Consider the following 21,338-nt stretch of genomic DNA (forward strand, 5'->3'; position numbering starts at 1 on the left):
TGTGTATATTTCTTTCACTTTAAAATTTGTAAATATTTAATGGGTTGACTAAATAGTTTCTGAGTGACCACCAGGTTACTTTGCTTTTCAAGGAATGGGTATTTTGTAATTCTTCTTGGGTAATTTTTCTCACAGGAGCACTGAAGTCTTTTTTGTATCTGAGATTGTCATGGTTGAGAATGGGGAGGATGAGTCTTGAATGATCTGGTCTAATTTTTTTGAAAGAGTCTAATCTATGACCAGAAACTAGTGGAATGGATAGGATTAATCTAAATAAGTTGTATGTTTGCCGTAACTTGGGTGCTTACCAGCTTACTTAGACTGACCATATGCCACTGAGTGGTATACATCGTGGTGCTATGATGACATCTTGCCAGCATTACTGACCAGAGTTCCAGGGAGTGTCATCAGGCTTGCACTGCCCTGTGTTGTGCAGTTCCAGCCCTTTGCCACATCTTAGTCCAACTGTATCACTCCTGATTTAAAACTAAGTTGAGTTTCTTGTTTTCTTATTTCTTTATGCATTAGTTTACTCATAACTTAGTGACTACTATATTATGCATAACTACTATAGGCTAGAAGCCATGCTAGGTGCTCAAGATCCAAAGGTAAAACAATAGAACTCCTGCCCTCAAGGAGGTCAGTTGGATAACTAGATAGTAAAATGTATACGCCATTGTAGAAATAATATTTAATATTGCCTTATGTTTTCTCTGAAAAGCAAAATTCAATATATGAATATGTTTTTATACTATAATCCCTTTAATCAATAGGAATACATAATTAAAGGTATTATTAATACTAGTGCTATTACTACCCTATAATATGAATATTTTGCAAAAAGAAGATGGGGCCCTGCTTACATAACTAGAATAAATGTTAAATAGTATTCTAGTAGTAATTAGGTGGTTAGGGAGGCAAAGTAACTCTTATAGGACTCTAAATACCAGTAATTCTCTATAAAAGTAATAAATTTCCAGCACATTATTCATATATTATTACATTATAATACAAGAGGTAGCAAATGTGACCCTGGGGGTTAAGGCTGGATCCAGATTTTGTGGGGCCTGAAGCTCATAAAAGTGTAAAGACCTCTTAAAAAAATAAAATAAAATTAGAACACAAAATTAGATGTAGCCTGTGCACATGAAGAGCCTTGAAGCTTAAGCTTTACTTACTTCACAGAAAAGCTGATGGTAGACACATAAAAGATGAATATCCTTTCTACTCATCAGTCATATTAGGGAAAGACTTTGGCATTAGGCAGAAGAGTGTTCATTAAGTGGATATCAAAAAGTATATAATAAATACAATACATGTAAAATAAATCTTTAAATTGATCTTTGCCACAGCCTTATTCTACCTTTATTCTGTCAGACTTTATTATTTGGTTTCTTTTTAATTAAAAAAATACCACAGGTATTCATTGAGTTTAGGTCATAAATACTTTGTTTTTTAAGCTACAGGCTGTAGACCTGTGCTAATACATGTTCATTAGCCACATGTGGTATTGGGCACTTGAAATGTGGCCAGTGCATCTGAGGAACTGAATTTTTAATTGTGTTTAATTTTAATTAATTTAAATGTAAAAGCCGATACTCAATTCAGTTCTTACAGAACTTTTAAGTATGTTTGGAACAACTTGGGTCTTACAATCTACTTTTTCAACTACATTTTTTTGAAATTTAAATGCACATTAAGTATTTCCTACGAAAATTTAGCATACAAACTGAGATGTGCTGTAAGTGCAGAATTCACATTGAGTTTTGAAGCCCTGGTGACAAAAGGAATGTAAAATATCCTATTAATAATTTTTATATTGATTACATGTTGAAATGGCAATATTTTTAATATATTGGTTAAATAATATATTTTTAAAAATTAATTTCACCTGGTTCTTTTTATTTTTTAAAAATGTGATGACTAGAAAATTTTAAATTGTATGTATGTCTAATATTACACTTCTATTAGACAGTGTTGCTTTAAACTCTGACTCAAAGGGAGTATATAATTTTTGAAACCACATACGTGAAAGATAAAATGAGGAGGATCACAGTAGATGGAAGGTAATTACCAAACATTACTAATGGGACATTTTTACCTTACTTCAGGTGGTGGAATTCCTACCACTATGCAATCCAACTGTACTCTGGTTCCTTCTGGAACTTCTCTGCTCCGTAACTTTTGAGTGAACCGGGGAGGTTGCCCCAGAGGTTCTTCATAGTACAAAGAAGAAGGAGAAGACCCTGGGGTGGCGTCTCCCCCATCTGCCTCACTAGCAGCCTGCTCAGCCTCGCGCCTCTTGGCTTCCTGCTGTTCAAGGGCATGGTTCACTTCATTATCCCTGGTATCTGCAGGGATAGGGATGGGAACAGAAGATCTTTCTCTTCTTTCTGATAGATCTGAGGAACTGGAGCTGTTTTCCTGCATAACTTTGCTTTGAGATTCCAATTTATTCTTGTGGTTTTTGCAGGCACGAGGTCTAATCCTTTTGGAGCTATGGGCTTTGAAAAGGGATGACAGCTCTTCAATGAAATCGGCAGCCTTATTTAAGAATAGTTTTTTGGACTGGGTTTCAGAACTATACTGTGGCCTTTTTGCCTCCTGAAGGCTCTCTTTAGAGTTGGTAGGACTTCGAGAGTTATCCTGGCAGAAGTTAGGGTCAAAACTTGATTTAGGTGAGTGTTTCATCTGATCAGAAGAAAAACATCTTCTAGCTTGGGCTTCATCTGCTTTCTCCAAAGGGTCATGATTGATTGCCAGTCTTGCCAGATTGACACTTTCATCTAATTCTTCTTGGCTCAGAAAGGCTGAAAGATCCGGAAGGTCATCTTGGCCTCCTCCACCTTCAGCAGCTCCAGAAGGACTGCCAAAATGGAAAGAGTTGGAGGAAGGCTCTGCCCGACTCCTCTCATTGTTTCCCTGATGTCTAGTTTCAGCTAAATAGCTCTCTCTTAGAAGCTGAGATATGGAAGTAGAAGCTTCTAGGCTGTCGTCTTGCATGCTGTCACAAAATAACAATAATAACAAAAAGTTTAGATCATTTCTACAGAATAACAAGTCTATGTTTATTACAGCATGATAGATGCTTAAGAACTTAAATCTGAAAATAAAAATTGCCTAGTTTTGATATTTTCGCAAAATTTACTTTAAAGACTTAATGATTATTATTCTCATATTGTAAAATGGAGAGGAACTGAATGACGTTTCCCTGAAATTGGAAATAAAAACATGGTGATTATCACTTTATTAAATTCTTTAAATACAAGTTCAATTTTGAAAGCTATGCTATAACTATAGAGATATTAAATACAGTTTCTAAACATAATTTTGATAATATCTGTAAAGGGTTTTTAGTTTTAAAGTGCTTTCATACACAGAGAGTTTTCTCTCCATCTTCTCCCCCTTAGCCTGAATGTAATAAAATAACAGAAATTAAAAGATGATGACAATATAATCTCATCTAGTTACTGAAAATATAAACTTGATCTAGCTCATGAAAATAAATAATGCTTTTATTTTATGACTAGAGACAAGCTGTTTAAATTCAGTGTTGTTTTTAGGCTCAGTGTGCTCCTGAAAACTATCATGATTTAGCTTTTTCAAATAAGGTATAATTATTTTAATTTCTACAAAGGTGTGAGTTAGAGCCTAGGTTTTTAAAAATTCTCTTAAATTAACATTGGTGAAGAGGGGATATGGAAGACAGGGAAGCAGGGTGCAAGACAGGACACTTTTCACTGTATACCCTTTTCTTAATTTTAAATTGCAATTATATGAGTATATTCTAATCAGTTATATATTAACATAAATTATATGGGTATATTTATTCAAAAATAAATAATTCATAAAGTCTTATAAAAATAGTACAATAACTTTTGTTCAAAGTCCCTTGGACTAGAAATTTTGGTAATGCAGACTACTTTCATATTATTAATGTTATACCCATTTATTCATTCACACATTTACTAGAAGGATAGCAAGCTTGTAACCCATAGGCTGTTACTCCTTTCTCTCCTCCTTAAGAGATGTAGCTAACTGATTACAGTATTCTTCCCATTGACCACTTTTTTTTTTTTTTTTTTTTTTTTTTCGCAGTACGCGGGCCTCTCACTGTTGTGGCCTCTCCCGTTGTGGAGCGGAGGCTCCGGACGCGCAGGCTCAGCGGCCATGGCTCACGGGCCCAGCCGCTCTGCAGCACGTGGGATCCTCCCGGACCGGGGCACGAACCCGTGTCCCCTGCATCGGCAGGCGGGCTCTCCACCACTGCACCACCAGGGAAGCCCCCATTGACCACTTTTTAAACTCTCCAGTCCCTCAGCCACCACCAACCACTCAGAGATGGTAACGGAGATGAAGACTCTCTGCTATTCTTGGCTACCGTGTGCCTTGTGCTTGGAAGATGGAGAGGAAAGTAATCTCCTAAATATTTTCTGGCTTTAATATTCTATGACAAAATTTATTTCAGTTAATTTTTCTTCTTTCTTTTATATAACAGCCTCATATCATAAATAAAAATATTTGTAATATCACAAAATATTACAAATAGGGCTTCCTAGGGACTGCCCTAGTTCTCAAACTTTGAGTGCTATCTAAAACTAACCTCTAAATAGACAAGGTAGGCAGTCACCTTGAGAGGACAGTTAAAGATGGCTAAAAGGATCACCTACAGCAAAATGTTTTTTCATATGCTTGCCATAGCCTGAGATGAACACTGCTGGAGCTGCTTGTTTGGTGAGGTTTATTGTGGCTTAAAAAAAGATTAATTGAAAATGCAGTGGGGTTGAATGGGTGCAAAGATTTATCTACAAAGATATTCATCATAGTATGGATGATAATATTAAAAAATTGGAACCATGTCCAATAAGAAAGTAGCTAAATTATGATATGCTCATTAAATAGAACTATATGGCTATTTATTTATTTATTTGTCCGTACGTGGGCCTCTCACCGTTGTGGCCTCTCCCATTGCGGAGCACAGGCTCCGGACGCGCTGGCTCAGCGGCCATGGCTCACGGACCTAGGCGCTCTGCGGCATGTGGGATCTTCCCAGATCGGGGCACGAACCCGTGTCCCCTGCATCGGCAGGTAGACTCTCAACCACTGCACCACCAGGGAAGCCCCTATATGGCTATTTAAAATTTTGAAGCACAGTGAATGATATACAAAATAGTATATGAAAATGTAATTGAGATCCCAGCTGGAAATTTGTCACTTTGTGCATTAACTTTGTAGAGGAACAGTTAAAGGTATTGAAATAAGGTGCAAAATGCTATGTGAAAATGTAATTAATATACTGATTGAAAATCCTTTCCATTTGTAAATCAACTATCCCATTAACCAAGTTTGAGTTTCTGTATATATTTAAATGTGAGGGGGGAAATTCAGTGCTTTATAAATCAGGATGGTCTTCTCTCTATTAGTTAAGACATTACTGTATATTGTGTTTTAATGTAACTTTGTCTCTAGCTCTTTAAGATGGCTTTTATCTTGGGGCAACATGGAGTGAACATTGGCTTTGGAATCAGATAAATCTGTTTTCAAATTCTGGCTTCATCTCCTAGCAGTTGTGTGACTTTGAAAAAATTACTTAACTTCTTTGATCTTTGGATTCCTCGTCTGTAAAACATGGATAATGGATAATGGATAACGTCTATTTCCCAGGGGAGTGAGGATTAATAACATTACACACAGGGCCAGCCACTATAATGAGCACTCAACGGATGTTAGTAAAAAAGAGTACATGGGTAAAGGTGATGTTAATGTTGAAGAACTTCCAAAATGTTTCTCTGTGCGGTGAAAATAGAGAAGAAAATACACATATAGGTAATCACTTCTCTCTACAACTATTTCTTTGTTGTTGTTTTTTAAAGAAAAGGAGCCAATGGGACTTCCCTGGCGGTCTAGTGGTTAAGACTCTGTGCTTCCACTACGGGGGGCACGGTTCGATCCTTGGCTGGGGAATTAAGATCTCACATGCCCTGCGGTGTGACCAAAAAAAAAGGAGCCAGTTGAGGTGTAAATGTGTGCCTGTTCTGATGCTTATAGTCATGAGAAATTATTACAACAAAAATTTCAAGCTTTCAAAATTAAGGATTTCTGTAATGTTTGAATGTAACAGTTGTTACCTAACACTTTGGAGTTAGATAGATCTGGTTCAAATCCTAGTTCTGACAGTTCCTAGCTGTATAAACTCAAGAAAGTTACTTAACCTCTGTAAGCCTCAGTTTGCTTGTTTGTAAAACAGGGGTATTTATAGCCATTTCATAAGTTGAAGGGTGATTAATGTGCTTGGCATCTAGTAAATGTTCAATATATGGTAGTTACTATTATTTATTATTATTTAACAACTGTGGCCACGTACCATGATAAGAAGGAGAAGTAGAACTAGTGATGTGACTTGATCCAAGGACATACTTTGAAGAGAAGCTGAACTTGAATTTGTAGTTAATTCAGCGTATCTGTATTCTATGAAATATGCATAGTCTCATGAACAAACTATGCTGCCTTCAGATCTTTGTACATCCTCTTTGCTCAGGCTGCTCCCTTTCTCCACCTCTTTTCGCTATCTTAGTGGGCCAAGTTGTATACAATCTTCAGTTCTTAGCTGACAGTTGGCCCTGGGATTTCTTTTTTCTGGGTTGGGTACCTCTCCAGTGTGCTGCCAAAATTCACTGTCCTAACCCCCAAACACAGCACTTATTACGATACGTGTTTGCCTATTTACTTTTCTGTCTACCTCATTTTATTTTGTACACCCTCATCTCTGTACACACACAGCACATAGAAGGTGATCAGAAAGTATCTGTTGAATTCTTTTGTTCATTAGAATTTCCTACTAAATCTATGGTTGTTTATCTTTTTTTAAAGTTTCAGGCTAAAGGAAGACAGATAAATAGATATCATATTTACAAAGGAAACTTACAGACACAAAGGAAAAATATAAACTGGTAAAAGCAGTAATAACTTCAAAGTGACTTTCAAATAAAAATTTATTTATGGTGGATAAAATAACTGGAATTATTCTTTGTTTTCATACCAGAAGGATCAAAGAACATCTGATTATAATAAAAAACCTGTGTTTGAATCCCAGCTCCAACACTAAATAACTTTGCTATCTTGAGCAGGTCACTTAATGCATCTGAATCTCAATTATCCTCATCTATCAAATGGTATAATAACAATTCCATCTCAGATGGTTCTCAGGTAGAAATGCATGTGTAAATTGTTAAACTGATAAATAGTACCTAAAGTAGGAAATATGAAAATGTATTACTTTCTCTTTCAAGCATTAATTTTAAAACTATCTGTTACAAAACTTATACTTTTAAAAAACCCAAGAGCTATTATGGATAACCCAGCTTTCATTTATTCATCCAATAAATATTAACCGAGCATTTACTATGTGCCAGGCACCATTCTAGGCCCTGAGGATTCATCAGTGAACAAAAGACCAAGTCTTGCCTTGCCCTCATGGAGTTGACATTCTAGTAGGGAAGATATAAATGTTAAGAAGAAAAATAAAGTAGGGCAAGGGAATAGAGAATGATGATGTAGAGAAGAAGGTGTGCTACTGATATTTTGGCTAGGAATGTCAGGCAAAGTTTCTCATGCAGTGGAGAAGTTAGCCATGTGACCATCTGGGAGGAAGAAGTAAGTGTCAAGGCCAAGGGAGGTGAATGTTTGGTGTGTCCAAGTCAAGCCCAGTGGGCCAGGAGGTGAGTAAGAAAGAAGAGTGGAAGGCTAGAGCATGTAAGATCTTTCAGACCATGGGAAAGACTCTTGAGTTTTACTAAATGTGTGAATGGGAAACCATTTTAAAGTTTTTTGAAGCAGATGACATGGTTTTGAAAAAGTTCAATTGTGGCTGCTATGCAAAGAATGCAAGAGATGATGCTGGTTTGGATCAATGAGTAGTGTTAGAGGAAGATGGCGAGAAATGGTCAGATTTGAGATATCTTTTGAAAATAGAGCCAGTATGATTTGCTGATGGATTGAAAGTAGGGTACAAGAGAAAGACCAGAGTCAAGAGTGACTCCAGTATTTATGGCCTAAGCAACTAGGTGAGTGGTGGAATTATTTACTTGGATGAGGCAGGAGCAAGTTTTAGGAAGAGTTCTCTTAAACATTTCATGTGACAAATGTCAAAGTTCTCTTAGACATTTCAACTGGTGTGTTCAGGTGACATTGGACATTGTTTCCTTCTTTCTGCTTATTATAAATTGAGACAGATATTACGCTGCTTTCAAACTAAGAATGAATAAATGCCATTGAAAACAGATTGTGCTTTTGATGAAATGGTCTTAGGTTTGAAATGAGGCAGTTAATGTGGCATCAAGACCAACTTTAGTAAGTCATGTAAACTAATTTAGCCATATAGAATGCTTATTGAATGTTCTTCACTTTCTTTTGCTAAATATCTATATTCTTTTCCCTACGAATTTTCCTGAAAAGAGGATCTGACCTAAGAACTTGCTGAAAATGTTAAGAGTCTGGTTTACAAAAACAAAACTCAATGCTGATACCTTTGGGCATATTTCTCAAGTCATGTTAACACTATTCTTCTGTAGGTTCTGAGAAGACCTTTTTGGAAATAACATGAATTATGAACTCATCTTTTGGTTATAATATGAATATTTAAATCGGGGCATTGACCAGAGAATTGGCAAAACCTAATATGAAGTAACTTGGACTAAAACATGAATACTGAAGTTTTCTGGCTATAAAATAGTCTTAGCTATTAAATGAGAAAACAAATCTGGTTTCTAGGGGAACACAAAAACAGTCTAGGGCTTCCCTGGTGGCGCAGTGGTTGAGAGTCCGCCTGCCAATGCAGGGGACACGGGTTCGTGCCCCGGTCCAGGGAGGATCCCACATGCCGCAGAGCGGCTGGGCCCGTGAGCCATGGCCGCTGAGCCTGTGCTCCTCAATGGGAGAGGCCACAACTGTGAAAGGCCTGCGTACCGCAAAAAAAAAAAACCAAACCCAGTCTAATATTTAATAGTTATTTGGCTAGAGAGCTAGAATAGGAAAAGATAGACAAATTTAAGGTAATCCTTTTCTGTAGGGGAGCACTAGTGTAAAGGATACTAAAAGAACCCAAAGTTAGTATTTAATCTGAAATATAGCAAATAAATAGTATAGAAGTAAATTCTATGACCTTTAAAAAAGGTAATGAAGCCAAGTAAGATGGCTTCAGGAATCTAGGACCAAAAAAAGGGTTTGGTGGTAGTCACAAAAATGAGGTTTTATTTCAGTCTCAATTCACCATTCATGATGAACTTAGCTCTCATACTGAAGTCCCAAATGAGAAAACTTTGTCAATCCACATTAACTCAAAGATTCATTTTAAATAAGAAAAAAAAAAGTAAACATTTTCATCCTTCTTCGGCCTCTTAATATTTGGGTCCATTTTCTTTAGGTGTTTAAGGAGTTGAAAAATGATAACTTCCCTAATGGACACATTTGCTAGATTGGGAGAGGAGCAAGTACCCCAATTCGGCTTGTGATCTCAAGATCTAGTTCTAGTTCCAGCCCTTGGTGTGAAGGCTCTGCTGGGCCTCTCTCAGACCGTGGAGCGCATTGTGACTCCAAGTGTAGGGCTATGGAGCACACAGTCTATACAGAGCTTGTCAAGGTGACTCTAGTTATACATGAGCTGTAGGAACTCTTCAGTGACTGCAGGTACATAGTCGCACCAACTTTTGTGCCCACCAAAATTGTAACTGCTGAAAATATGTTCTTAAATTTCTCAACACACCATTTTGTCTGTACACGGGTTGTTCCCTTTAAGCAACAGCCCAATGCCTTAGCAGTTTTAAAAGCTCTTTGTCAGCTGTAAAGCACCATAGAAATTTAAGAAAATATTTCTGTGGTGTTTGATCCTTCTATATCTCTTAAGAGAGGAAAAGAGATAAGAAAATCTTTTCATTTTTTTGGCTTGTTATAGGCAATAACACCATGCTAGAAGCAATGCCTTTGTCAAATCTCAATGTCAATGAGGAAACTAATTATTCTGGGGTTAGCAGTCTCATTCATCTTCTATTTTCAGGTTAATGAGCTGAGTTCATTACTCCTATTGCATCGAGGAGTTAACCTAAAAAATTTAGCTGTCACCTTTTCTTATACTATCATTAGTTCATTAAAGTCCTTTCACAGTGAAACCTAATTTATCTGTAGTCTCATTTCTTCAAAAATAAGTTTGAAAAACCATCTCTATGAATTCCAAAACCCTGTTGGGATAAAAATTCATTCAATTTCTTGTGTCCATGAATGGTGGTTCTGAGTCCATTCCATTGCATGTGTGCCTTTGTAAGCTAGAAACTATATTCTATTATACAATAGATGTATTAGAGTCTGTAGTAGAGTCTGTATTCTAAATTATACACATATGGAACACTGGCTCTTTAATACATTGTTAGGAGTTCCAATAGCATTAGCCATATCCTACAAGTGGGAATAGAGACAAACCTCCAGAATTTGGATAATGTCCAACTGTTTGTTTCATACTCCATTATTATAAGATTCTGTAATGTTTATAATTTTGTGTCCCGACAAAGTAAGTATAGTGTGCATGTATTTCAGATTTCATGGGATGGCCTTGGTTTTAAATATTTTGCTTATTGTCAAATGGTGTATCAGACAGCATATCTTACTTTTTGTCTAAAAATATGTTTATTATAGCTGTAAGTGTAGACATTCTCAATTTCCTAGAAAAGGATTATATGGATTTTATGTGAAGTTAAGAGTTATTACTAAGGAGAGACTAAAAAGTTATAACAATTTTTAAATTTAGAGCTTGTAGAATTCATTTCATCATTACCAATGTGAAAGTAGTTGAATAATAATTTTTTGAGAAAGGAAACTGGTTAGCTGTTTTGTTTCTTTCAAACTGACTGATGCTAGTATCTTTAACAAGTATGAGTAGAAAAATCTGTTGATAAGATAACAAAATTTCTTAGCATCCTTACTGTAATGTTCACTTTTTGGGAATGGAAATACAGATTAACTCGTGTTTTCTTTTATAACCGTTTATACGGTTATTAAAATATAATTCAAGTTGTGCATCTAATTACTGCTAATAGTGCAATGTACCAAGCCAAACACTTGCCACTGACTGTCAAGTGTCTTTCTGATGCAGCTGAAAAGGGAGGGAGGGAGGGAGAGAGAGAGAGTGGGGGGGGGAGAGAAAGAGAGAGAGGGGGAGAGAAAGGAGAAAGAAAGAGCAATGTCCTTTGAGCAAGACTTTCTGCAGCTGTTGTGTACATTAATCCAGGGAGCAGATCTCCCAACACTAAATATAGCAAGCATATCCTTTTACATGATAAAAAAAATGTTAAATGAAAGTCTTTAACTATGGAGTCATATTATTTTAGATTTGATTTCCTTTTAAAAGGAAATAGGCATTGCACACATATTCTCTATACAAACACCATAATTTTAATAAATGAATGTATAGAAAATGCCAATGATAATACACATGTCACAACTTCCTCTGTTAAGATATTTTCCTTTAGGACCTGAGTAGGCTGTGATCTCTGAGGGTCTCATCAATCCCCTCCAAAATTTGACCGCGTAGAAAACTTTATTTTTCACATAATTTTGTGTCCCATCATACGTAATTAGAAAGTTATCCTCGGTTTCACTCTAAGCAACAGTAATTAGGTCTTGGAAATATCCCTTTCCCATTGTCAGTTTCTTGTTATCAAAACATACTTGAGAACTTAAATCTGGATATTACCTTTCTTTTTTTAGTTGACCCAGATGAGGATGTCCAAACCAAGCACTCCACCGTGATGGTAATTATCCAAGGAAAACTTTTAGATGAAAGCACAGGAGAAAAAGGAAATTCTTCACGCCCTTGGAAATGGAGAGTAGCCGTCCATAGAGTGAGGAGTTAACCTTAGTTTCAGTGAAGATGGCTGTTAGAAGCTGGACAACCTGTCACCACCGGAGCCAGAGCATTTGTCAGCTCACAGGTCCCAAGTTATTTTGAGCTGTATAAACCATGTGCCTGTGAAACATTCCACCTGATTGGATAGGAGAAAACTGAGCAAAGGGATTCCACAGCAGGACAGCACCTATGGGAGGTGGGGGTCAGTCAGTTTTCCTACCTATAGAATTTCACTTACAGCTAGAGGCCCAAGTTGTTTATTGATTTATGTTTGGAATTAATACTAAATTCATTATAACACATTCCATCTGTCAAATAAAATGGCATTATTTTTTGAAATATATCAAAATTCTTAATTTTTAAGAGAATTAACTTTATTTTTTTAATAATTAATTTGTATTGGAGAATAGCTGCTTTACAATGCTGTGTTAGTTTCTACCGTACAGCAAAGTGAATAAGCCATACATATACATATATCCCCTCTTTTTTGGATTTCCTTCCCATTTAGGTCACCACAGAGCACTGAGTAGAGTTCCCTGAACTACACAGAAGGTAAGAGAATTAACTTTAATTCATGGGAAATTTACTCTCATTTAATCACTGATACATTTTAGGAAATTTGGCTATGAAAAGCCAGTATGAAAGTGAGGTCTAACTTTTTTTTTTTTTTTTTTTGCGGTATGCGGGCCTCTCACTGTTGTGGCCTCTCCCGTTGCGGAGCACAGGCTCCGGACGCACAGGCTCAGCGGCCATGGCTCACGGGCCCAGCCTCTCCACGGCACGTGGGATCTTCCCGGACCAGGGCACGAACCCGCGTCTCCTGCATTGGCAGGCGGACTGTCAACCACTGCGCCACCAGGGAAGCCCGAGGTCTAACATTTTAAAGCTGAGAGGTTTTCTTTTTTTTAACTGTTTGTCCAAACACTTAGCAAAAGCAGAGAAGATAACCAACATTATAAGTTGTTAACTACAGATCACAGAAAAAATGGAGAGGAAAAAGCCATCAGTAGGAGAATAAACCCAGTAACAAATGAGTTTGAACAAACTTTTTCAGAAAAAAACTAATCAGACACTGTTTAAAAGTCAAAATTACTATATAACATAACAATTACAACTCCTATTCATTTATTAGTACCTGGAACAACATTTTTTTTTTTTTTTTTTGCTGTACGTGGGCCCCTCACTGTTGTGGCCTCTTCCGTTGCGGAGCACAGGCTCCGGACGCGCAGGCTCAGCGGCCACGGCTCACGGGCCCAGCCGCTCCGCGGCATGTGGGATCTTCCCAGACCGGGGCACGAACCCGTGTCCCCTGCATTGGCAGGCGGACTCCCAACCGCTGCGCCACCAGGGAAGCTCACATTTTTTTTGTATATTATTTTGAAAAAGTCTATGCCAGATTTCTTCTTTTACAAGCCTTACCGAACAATGAAAAACAATCCTTAGCCAAACCAACATCTGCTCAAAAACCTACTTCGTCAAAGTATAGGTTCTTTGATATTAATTTCATATATTTTCAGAATATGAATTTGGAAAAAAAAAGTTAACCCCATTATTTCAGTCTTGGTAGAAGCCTGGATTTTGAAAATTCAGGTAAATGCCATTGGTGTTTTTAGTTTTTTTTTAAGGGTCATTTTAGATTTGGGTAGCATAAAATACATTGATTTAAACCTACCTTTCTTACTTAAATCACACAATACTTGTAGAATTTCTTCCCATTCATTCAACAAATATTTATCTAATGCCTACTATGTACCAGGTACTGGGTATAAAGCAGTGCACAAAACATACCAAAATTCCTGCCCTCATGGCATTTACTAAGAGATCTTTTTACCTTTTTCAGTCACCTTGAGACTCCCTATAGTATATTGAATAGATATAAAATTTGTTTATTATGATCAAATCAGAAGCTTCACTATACCTTTTGTTAAGGAACTTTGAATTTACACAGGCAAAATGAAAAAGACTATTGAGGAAAACTTTAAAATAATCCAGATTGGAAGCACTGTTACTGAGGAAGGAAGAGGGGACAAGGATAACTGAGTTATATGGATAGGTTATTTTCATTACTGCATTAATCTAGATCTTCAATGTACAGGGTTGTTTGCTCTCTTACCTGTGATGAAATTAACCTCAAAACTACTTAATTGTGTTTCTGCATTTTCTATTTAGGTAGGTGCTCCAACGATTTCTTTTTATTTAAAGAGAGGATCTTCCCCCACTATCCCTTTCAGATTTTGATGCATAATCAATATAAGTGCTGCTAAGTCTTGAGTCGGGACAGGAAAAAGTAAAACCTCCATTTCATTTAGCACATAGATGTGCTACAGCTTGATTTTCCAAAGGGAAATGTCTACACACACTGTAAGTGAACATATTTCTGCTTCCTTGCCAATTGTTCCATGATAAGCCTGGCATCCTACCTTTCACCCAGGTATAGAACACTGAGGTGGAAGGAGACCCATACTGAAAGATAAAATAGAGTTGGTTGGGCAGTGGAATTAGGAATCAATAGGAAGAATTAAAATCGGTTTAAAATGAAAAAAAAAAGTTACAGAAAAAAGAGACAAAGAATTTCTGAATAGCAGTAATCTTTCATTTTTACTGTAACATTTTCAAATACAGATAGTGTATAAAATTTTTTGAGCTCTTTGAAAAAAAGTTGCATATAAATATTTTAAATAAATAATATACAGCAACTGTGGATACCTTTCCTACAGTATATCAACCTTGTATTCTAGATTCTAGTTTTTTAAAATTGGTTTCTGCTCCCAAGTAATGTAGCCCCTACCCTGCATATCATCTTAGTAATTGTATAAACATTACACCACAAACCTACTAGTTTAGATTTTACCAGAGTTTACTGGTACAAAGAATACTTTTTAAAACTTAAAAATATATATCCAACATAGTTAAAAACAAATTTTATAAGTGACAAGTAAACACAAGTTTACATGTCTTAAGCCTTCCCCATAAAGTTGAATGGCCCATCTAACACATGTGTTTATTGTGGTTTGAACATGATCTTGTGCTTGCCTTCAGCTGTTTTCTTAATTCAGTCACTCAGTTATAGAAACAGTTTACTCACATTGGGGTGATCCACAGGAATGCCAAGGAATCTGGAAGATCTATGACAGAGGAAGTCTTCACTTGGAGGATAAGCATGGGAGAATTTCTGTGCTAGTAGATTCATATAAAATTTTTGTATTTTTCCAGATTGCTTTAGATTTTTATTCTTTAAAAGAAATTTCTGAGATATACCAAATTTTCAATGAGTTTTGCTTAAAGTTTATAGATTTATATTGAGGTATTCCCCTCAAGTATCAGATGAAAAACAACAATCCTCTATATCTTATTTTTAAAGAATAGAGACTTGTATTATTTTCTAACCTTTGCTAATGAGAAAAACACAGCAGAGGCAAGTTCTTGACCATCCAAAACAATGTATGTATGGTGGATTATAGAGGGCCTTAAACAAACTCCATGATACAGTGTAATTGAGAACTACAGTTAAATCCTTAAGAAATATCTTTTTCATCTCAATGGTACTGAAAACACTTGCTTAAAACTAAAACTAAAAAAACTTAAAAAGCTATAAGTTCAAAACCTATTTAGTTTTAAAAACTAAAAACATTTTAAAAAACTATACAGGATACTTATTATCTTGAAAAGTAAATTTGTGATTACCTGTCCCAGGAGAAGGACCGTTCCTGTATCAATCAACCAAGATCATCCAAAGCCCAAATCTCACTGCCTAACTTGTGTCAGCCACAAAAGTAGCATGAAGGAAATGTGATACTGCCCCGCCAGAGTAATGAAGGGTATTTACAGGGTTACGTGTCAGATCCAGGGACCGTCATTTAGAACAGATTGCTCTTTCGTATCAACTTTAATAACTCAGTCTGCGCGATGTTCTTAACCTGGATGGATGGTGTGGGTGGGTAATGACTAAGATGACTAAGGAAACAGATTTTCTTGATTTCTCCTTTGATGAGACGAAAAGGATAATAAACATGAAAATTTAAAAAGTAAAACGTAAGGAATGCACAATATATCCATGCGAAGGATGCATGTGACACGTGTAAACATCTTTACGTGATACAAAACTGAGAGTATGGTTGATACATTTATTAAAGTAAATATGCGAAAATAATCAGTTATTATAATACTTAATGAGTGCTCCCTCAGTTTGGGGGTAGATTAAAGCTTTACTATGTGGTTTCCATGAAAGCACTGTAAGGCTTCCTTGTGCTTTTGATATGGAGGACATATCAAAGTTTACAGTTTTTAGGAAGTATTTCTTAGAAGAAAATCTGTTCCCAGAGTTTTTTGTTTGTTTGTTTTGCAGTACGCGGGCCTCTCACTTTGAGTTGTGGCCTCTCCCGTTGCGGGGCACAGGCTCCGGACGCGCAGGCCCAGCGGCCATGGCTCACGGGCCCAGCCGCTCCGCAGTATGTGGGATCTTCCCGGACCGGGGCATGAACCCGTGTCCCCTGCATTGGCAGGCGGACTCTCAACCACTGCGCCACCAGGGAAGCCCTCAGAGTTTTTTTAAAAAGAGCATCTATTATTAACTGAAGAAATCCAAGACCATCAGTATCGGGCATGTAATCCTGAGGTCTACAATTGATTCCTCCTTGTCACACATTAACATAATGATTATATTAACACACATATAAACTTATCTCAGTAGAAGTAAGTTAACATTCTTTAGCTGTATGCTAGGCACTATGTTAGGCTCTTCATGGACATGGTACTTTATTTTACGTATTCCTTAAACAAACTATGAAGTAGGTACTGTTAGAATTCTCATTTTACAGGTAAGAACCTAAGACTTAGAAAGAGGTTAAAAACTTGCCCAAGGTGACACAATGGGTGAGTGACTGAGCCAGGATTAAACCTAAGGCTAACTCTAAGTCTGTGCTCATAACTACTGCACATATTTAAAAGTTCGCATTTCTGCAGTATTTGAAGAAATAATTAAGGGTAAAAATGAACATAAAACCTACTGTCTCTTTTAGTAAGTATTTTAAGGAAACACTGTGTTGAATTTTGTTTATAATTTTTCTGACAGGAACCCTGAAATTCTTTTATATGACTAAACAAACAAGTGAAGAGAAAATATAGAAAGAAAAAAAGGAATGCTTTCAGGAACATTGTATCTGCAGTATTTTAGCTGAGAACATGAATTGATATGTGGACTGAAACATTAGACATTAATGCTGAAAGATAGGGCATTGGAAGGCAGTCTGAATGCTTTAACAGATCTGTTTTTTTGTTCCATTTATGATAGTCATTTTGCTCAGACAATTTAACACCTTTGTTATTTTGAAAGTAAATTTCAATGCTTTGTGTTATTTCTCAGCACATCAACATGGGTCAATAAATTTTTTGCAAGTTAAGGGTAGGAAAATAACACTTGAAATATTCTCTCTTCATAATGCTATCACTGAATATCTTAAATGCCAGTGTGCCAGTCTCTGGGTGATTCCACTCAGATTCTATTTCTGGGCAGCTTGGACATCTCAGAAAGCTGAAAATAAAGTTCAATGTTCTTATGCATGACCCAAATAATCACACTAACACTAATGATGTGAAGGAAAGGAAATGGGTATTAACATTTCTTCCAAGCGTTCTCTAAGACAGGAGCAGCCTAAGTTATCTCTTATTCAACACTCACGGCATCCCTGAAAGGTATTGCTATTTGCATGTTACAAGGAGGAAAACTAAGGCTTAAGGAAGTTTAGCTTTCCCAAAGGTAGCCAACTAGTGAGCTGCACAGCTGGGTGAATTCAAACCTAGGCCTCTTCATTTAAAATGTATTCTCTTTTCATTGCCCCCCCCCCACTGTCTTCTCATGAAAAGTAATTATGCAGGTTAGTTCAAAAATCAGAAATCACCCAAAGAAGGAAACTCGCCATTATTTTCATATGTATTGATAGACAAAGGATTATTAAAGTTATTACTTTGATTTTAGGGGCTTGGTGTTTATTTAGCAGAAGCAAGAAGAGAACAGAAAAATAGCATGAGACTAAGTCTTGAACTGTTTTCACAAAGAAGACTCAATAAAATTTGTTGACTGAAATAGCAAGGGCTAATACACATTTCTGAGAAGTTATTACATGAAATCTATCAAAAGGAATTTGTATTTTATATCCCTATTCAAGTTCTTATTTTTATTTGCATATGGATCTACCCATTTGGTGTTTCTTGCTTTAGCAAACTTCCTATCAAATAAAGTCAGCATACTTTAATGTAGGAAGACCTGGAAAACCTTTTTTATTTTGCCTCATCACCCAACTGCTTTTCATTCCAAACTGAGAATGGATTAGTTAAAATGTAGTCTAACCAGGAAGTCTCCTGTTAATATCTTAGAGATTCTCTCCTTTCATCTTCTAACCTAGACAATAAGCTTTAATTAAAAAATGTGGGTGAGGGAATTCCCTAGAGGTCCAGTGGTTAGGATGCTTTCAATGCCGGGGCCTGGGTTCAATCCCTGGTCAGGGAATTAAGATCCCACAAGCCACGTGATGCAGCCGAAAAAAAAAAAAATGTGGGTGATAATGTCAATAAAAGGGATAAGCAAATATATACAATGTCACAGGGGACTTAAACACAAAAATTTACCACAGTGTAAACTGAGCTGGGGATAAATCTGTTTGTAGACAGCCCACTGGCCTGACAATACTGTGCAGATTTCAAATAGGAATAAGAAAAACCTTGGTATAATCAGAAATGTGATCATCTTGAATCTATAAAACATAAACAACCTTTCTGGTCTGATCTGTCACTCTTCTACACAAATCCTTGTCCCCAAAAAGTTCCACCAGTATTTCCTTGCTTTATCTTTCCTTCCTGCCTTTGTTCATTGTTTCTTCCAATTACTATGTAATTAAACAACTAATGGTTATAACAGTTCTTATATTGCTGAATTAAACTGAGTTTTCATTTATGCATTTATGCTTTATCTATTTAACTAGATCAACTCCTTGAGAATCGAAGCCATAAAAAAAATTTATATAGGCCACACAGTTTTAATCTCAAGGCATGGCACAAATTAGTCACTTAATAAATATTTGTCTGTAGCATGCTATAAAAATAATGTATTAATTGTTGAGTTGTCCTAAATTATTCACACAATTCAACAAATATTTAATGAATGCTTATTGTGTGCCAGAAAAGATCAAATGACCTAAACTCTCAGCAACATTAACTGATTCAATTGTCATTAACAATTATGATGTTAGTTTAACCCAGAAATACTGTTAAGAATCAATTCAAATGAGGAAAGGAGCTAAAAATGTTTGGTTGTTCTTTGTGCACCAGTCATTGAGTAATGACTATCAATATATGTGCTTTGGCTTAGTGGATGCTCACAATTCGTGAGATAATTGATATGGGGGACTTTTGCTTTTGGAAATGATTGGGGCTGTTTACAGCACCCACCTTGCCCAAGAGTTCTTCTGTAGGTGCCCCATAAGAGGCACTTTCATACTTTTGCATCTTCCTTAACTGGCTTAACCACTATTTTTCCTGCCCACCTTGGAGCAACCTTTGTTTTACATCAGGTCTTTACTTTCTGTCCAAGCCCTAGAATCAGACTCCTTTTTCCTTCTATAGACTGTTCCTCTTGAGTTTTGAACTTCAAAACTGTACTACGCATAGCTGAGAGGCAGTTCTGTCTGTTCTTATGCCCTGGTTTTTGAGATTCCAGCTCAAGTCACGGACTGAGTTGCCTGTTTTCTCAGAAATAAAGAGTACAGTACGCTTAAAACACACATATATTCTCTAATTTAGATCAAGATTTCAACTATTGGTGGCTGACTGCAAATTGGACTTATTAAAATGCAGATAAGCCAGAATGAATCACTTAGCTCTCTGGTAATCCTAGCTGACCCTGTCCAGTGTCCACACCAATCAAGCTTTATTGTTCATATTTAATACATAATTTAATTCAATACAACAACCCAGGAAGTGTGAATTGTTATCCCCATTTTATGGAGAATGAAACTGAAAAAATTATATGCTACTGTGGGTTTTGCAAATTCAGGGATCTGAAAAAGTCTCAGGAGGTACACCTTGAGATCATCCAAGGTATTCTATATCATTATCCTTCTTTGTATAGAGGAGGAAACTAAAGATCAGAGAAAAAATTTCCACAGGGCCCCCTCAGAGCTGTGATTCACACCCAAGTCTACATGACACCAAAACCCAAGTTCTTCTCTACTACATGGCATCTCCTTTCAGAGGAATACACCCTTGTTAGCAATGCATTTGAGAATCAATTTTGAAAAAACTCAGAAGATGTAAAGTTACAAGAAGGAGACCTCAAGTGATATTAGGATTATGATGATTTAGTGATTTCCTCCAAAATCCTTCCAAGTCCTTGGAAATCTGGATGATTTCCTATCTTTGACTGGTCAAAGAAATAACTTAAAAGAAATTGAAGCAACCATAAATAATAAGCAATTATCTTGGTGCATCTCTATCTGCAAATTACTAGACATAGTGAAATTAAGCATGTAGAGATCATATTTTAAGTAGACATTTACTTAGCACTTCATCTTTTTGAAGTTATTTACAGTCATGTATTGGTTATTATGTTCTAATAACAATGACAAAACTACACCACTGTCCGTGAAGTTGGTCTTTATTATGATTATTTTGTACATAGGAAAATTAAACACTAGAATGGCCATGCAAATGTAAATGTAAATCAGCAGTAAAACCCAGATTGCCAAGTTCACATTATTAATTTAGTTTAATAAGAGCTTTTTTAGGGGAACACCCCAAAGTTTATCTACTAGCAAAACTGGAGCAATAAATATGTGCTAAATGAGGCTTAGAACAAGCTTTGAATATTTGAATAAAGCTTCTATTTCTATTTTTCTATTTCTAGCTGGTAATTATGGCAAATAATATTTTTCTAAGTCTTAAGAAAACTGTGAGAACCGGATTAATTTCTTTTATTCTTTAAGATGATCTAATTGCTCATGAACTTTATTTTAAAGGTCATTTATCTCAATGTACTAAAAACTTCCTTCCTAGCTACTATGGGAAGTCTTATAAAATAGAGACTCAGTTTTTCACAAAAAATTCTTATCTGCTTTTTAATTTTGTATGAAGAATAGGTGGAAGAAATCCAATTACTATGTTAACAAAAAGAGGCAGCTGGATTGCTTATTTGGTGACCATTCACTATGTTTATATTGGGATGGCATGGTAGGCAGGGTTTTATTTGATTTAATTCTCTCTTCTCTGTTAATTTAGAAATGTTAAGGTCAGAGGATATTTCCAAGTTCAGGTAATGTTTAGCTCAAACAATGAAAAAAAAAATAAGTAAGCATAAAAGCCATTGTAAAATCAAGGTCTTTAAGTATCTTAAAATCAGAATAAGGGACTTCCCTGGTCCAGTGGCTAAGACTCCACGCTCCCAACGCAAAGGGCC

The 21,338-nt window shown here is 36.3% G+C and overlaps 1 protein-coding gene across 4 annotated transcripts in view; it reads right to left on the reverse strand.

Moving 5' to 3' along the window:
* MYPN (myopalladin) overlaps window positions 1-21,338 on the reverse strand; it is a 100,827-nt gene that overhangs the window by 72,778 nt on the left and 6,711 nt on the right. Inside the window, exons 2-3 of one of the 4 annotated variants that reach the window (XM_067025507.1) lie at window positions 11,741-12,080; window positions 2,102-3,004 (exon numbers count right to left, since the gene is read on the reverse strand). The exons of 1 other annotated variant lie outside the window; for it this stretch is intronic. In XM_067025507.1, the coding sequence (XP_066881608.1) occupies window positions 2,102-3,003 (902 nt within the window). In that variant the 5' untranslated portion in view covers window position 3,004; window positions 11,741-12,080. Of the gene's footprint in view, window positions 1-2,101; window positions 3,010-11,740; window positions 12,081-21,338 lie in introns of those variants that run through there. 2 more of the 4 variants (XM_059052660.2, XM_059052663.2) reach the window with 2 other exon arrangements.

The sequence above is a fragment of the Kogia breviceps genome, chromosome 2 (genome assembly GCF_026419965.1).
Source record: "Kogia breviceps isolate mKogBre1 chromosome 2, mKogBre1 haplotype 1, whole genome shotgun sequence".
Lineage (NCBI taxonomy): Eukaryota > Metazoa > Chordata > Mammalia > Artiodactyla > Physeteridae > Kogia > Kogia breviceps.